Here is a 2,253-nt window from a genome sequence, read left to right as displayed (position 1 = left end):
GAAATCAATGTTGCTGGATTTTGGCTTCATGCAAAAATGCTTTTATACTCAGAATACCTAACTTTCTGAGAAATCATAGAGATTTAAAATGTTATTTGGGGTAGTTCATAGGTGCTTATGGATTATGTGCTTTGACTACAGGCAAAAGGAAATTGAAAATATTTAGCAAATGTCTACTTATGCTCTTGGCTGTGCTTATTGAGCAGTTACTCTAACTGTATGTCTATATCATATGTGTAGAAATAAGCATTCTAGTGCTGTTTTAAGATGTTAATATATTAAGACTTTGTGTTCATACAGAAAACTGTTTCATACCAACCTCTGAGATCATTGCTGTAGAAGAAACTGAACTTAACAAGAAACAGCGTAATCTTGGCAAATGGCAGAAAATGGCAAAGCCACATGCTTTCACAGGTAAGGCAAACACAATCTCAGAATGCTTGTGCTAATTACTTTTCTGGAGATACGTTAGGGCAGAGTGAAAAGGAATCTTCAGATATTTTTTTTAACAGAAATGATGTGTTTAAAAAAATACACAACCAAAAAAACCACAAAAGGAAACAAAAAAAGCCCCACCAAAGTCTGCCAGTTCACATTTAAAGATCCTTATTTTGAAAAATAAAATCCTTCCTTTAAGAGCACACACAGTGATTGGTTATTTAATGAAGTCCTAACTAATGTCTTGCATTTCTGCTGCTGAAGGACTCTGCAGCAGGACAGTTGCTTTCTACTACTTGACTAGAAGATTGAGAGAGGCTGGAAAAATTAGTTCTGAATCTTTGGGATTTTTAAATTTGTCCCTAAACACCAGAGTGCGTGCATATGACGGTTCTTTGTGCGTTCTTAAAACAAAGTGCCAGAAAAATAATTTCTGTTTTGGGGAACGAGTGGTGACTTCTGTACTCAAAGCTGGGGCAAATGTGATTTTTATTTATTTAATTTTTTTTCCCACATGCCAAAATTTTATGTTGTGGAGTACTTCCCTTACATGTAGTCCTTCATTAACAATGAAGTAGTTGGAAATGGAAGGATAAAGGCTCTTTAGGAAGGACAGGCCAGGGAGATGAGGAGGGGCTGTTGCCCTCTATGTCAGTGACCAGCTGGAGTGCATGGAGCTCTGCCTGGAGATGGATGAGGAGCCGACTGAGAGCTTATGGGTCAGGATTAAAGGGAGGGCAGGGACAGGTCACATTATAGTCGGGGTCTGCTACAGACCACTGGTCCAGGAAGACCAAGTGGATGAGGCCCTCTATAGACAGATAGGAACAGCCTTGTGCAAAAGCCCTGGCCCTTATGGGGGACTTCAACCACCCTGATATCTGATGGAAGAAGAACACAGCACAGCATAAGCAAGCCAGGAGGCTCCTGGAATGTGTTGATGATAACTTCTTCTCTAAGTGATAGAGGAGCCAATGAGGAGAGGTACTTGGACCTTGTTTCACCAACAAGGAAGGGCTGGTGGGGAATGTTCAAGATCCTTAGGGCAGCGAGGAGGGCACACAGCAAACTCACTACCCTGAACTTCAGGAGAGCAGACTTTGACCTCTTCAGGGATCTGCTTGGTAGGGTACCATGGGGTAAAGCCCTGGAGGGAAGAGGGGCCCAAGAAAGCTGGTTAATATTCAAGGATCACCTCCTTCAAGCTCAGGAGTGATGCATCCCAGCAGAGAGGAAGTAATGCAAAAACACCAAGAGGCCTGCATGGATGAACAAGGAATTCCTGGACAAATTCAAACAGGAAAAGGAAGCTTGCAGAGGGTAGAAGCAAGATGGGTAGCCTAGGAGGAATACAGAGGAAATTGTCCAAGCAGCCAGGGATCAGGTTAGGAAAGCTAAAGCCCTGATAGAATTAAATGTGGCCAGGGATGTCGAGGGCAACAAGAAAAGCTTCTGTTGGTGATGACAGGAAGACTAGGGAAAATGTGGGATCTCTCAAGAAGGAAATGGGAGACCTGGCTACCCAGCATGTGGAGAAGGCTGATGTACTCAGTGACTTTTTTGCCTCAGTCTTCACCGGCAAGTGCTCAAGCTGCACCACCCAAGTTTCAGAAGGCAGAGACAGGGACTGGGAGAATGAAGAACCACCTGCTGTGGGAGATCAGGTTCAAGATCACCTAAGGAAACTGGAGGTGCACAAGTCCATGGGGCCTGATGAAATGCATCTGTGAGTCCTGAGGGAACTAGTAGGTGAAGTTGCTAAGCCACTATCCATCATGTTTGAGAAGTCCTATTAGTCTAGAGAAGTTCCTGCTG

At 43.3% G+C, this 2,253-nt stretch overlaps 1 protein-coding gene across 1 annotated transcript in view; it reads left to right on the top strand.

The window, feature by feature from the left end:
- Positions 1–300: 300 nt before the first annotated feature.
- CERK (ceramide kinase) overlaps positions 301–2,253 on the top strand; it is a gene marked incomplete at its 5' end in the record, with an annotated part of 32,716 nt that continues 30,763 nt past the window's right edge. Inside the window, one exon of the mRNA XM_010084678.1 lies at positions 301–414. Within this exon, the coding sequence (XP_010082980.1) occupies positions 301–414 (114 nt within the window). The remainder of the gene's footprint in view (positions 415–2,253) is intronic.

This window comes from Pterocles gutturalis, unplaced genomic scaffold (genome assembly GCF_000699245.1).
Source record: "Pterocles gutturalis isolate BGI_N339 unplaced genomic scaffold, ASM69924v1 scaffold6195, whole genome shotgun sequence".
Taxonomy (NCBI): Eukaryota; Metazoa; Chordata; class Aves; order Pterocliformes; family Pteroclidae; genus Pterocles; species Pterocles gutturalis.
This window is presented reverse-complemented; position numbering and strand designations above follow the sequence as displayed.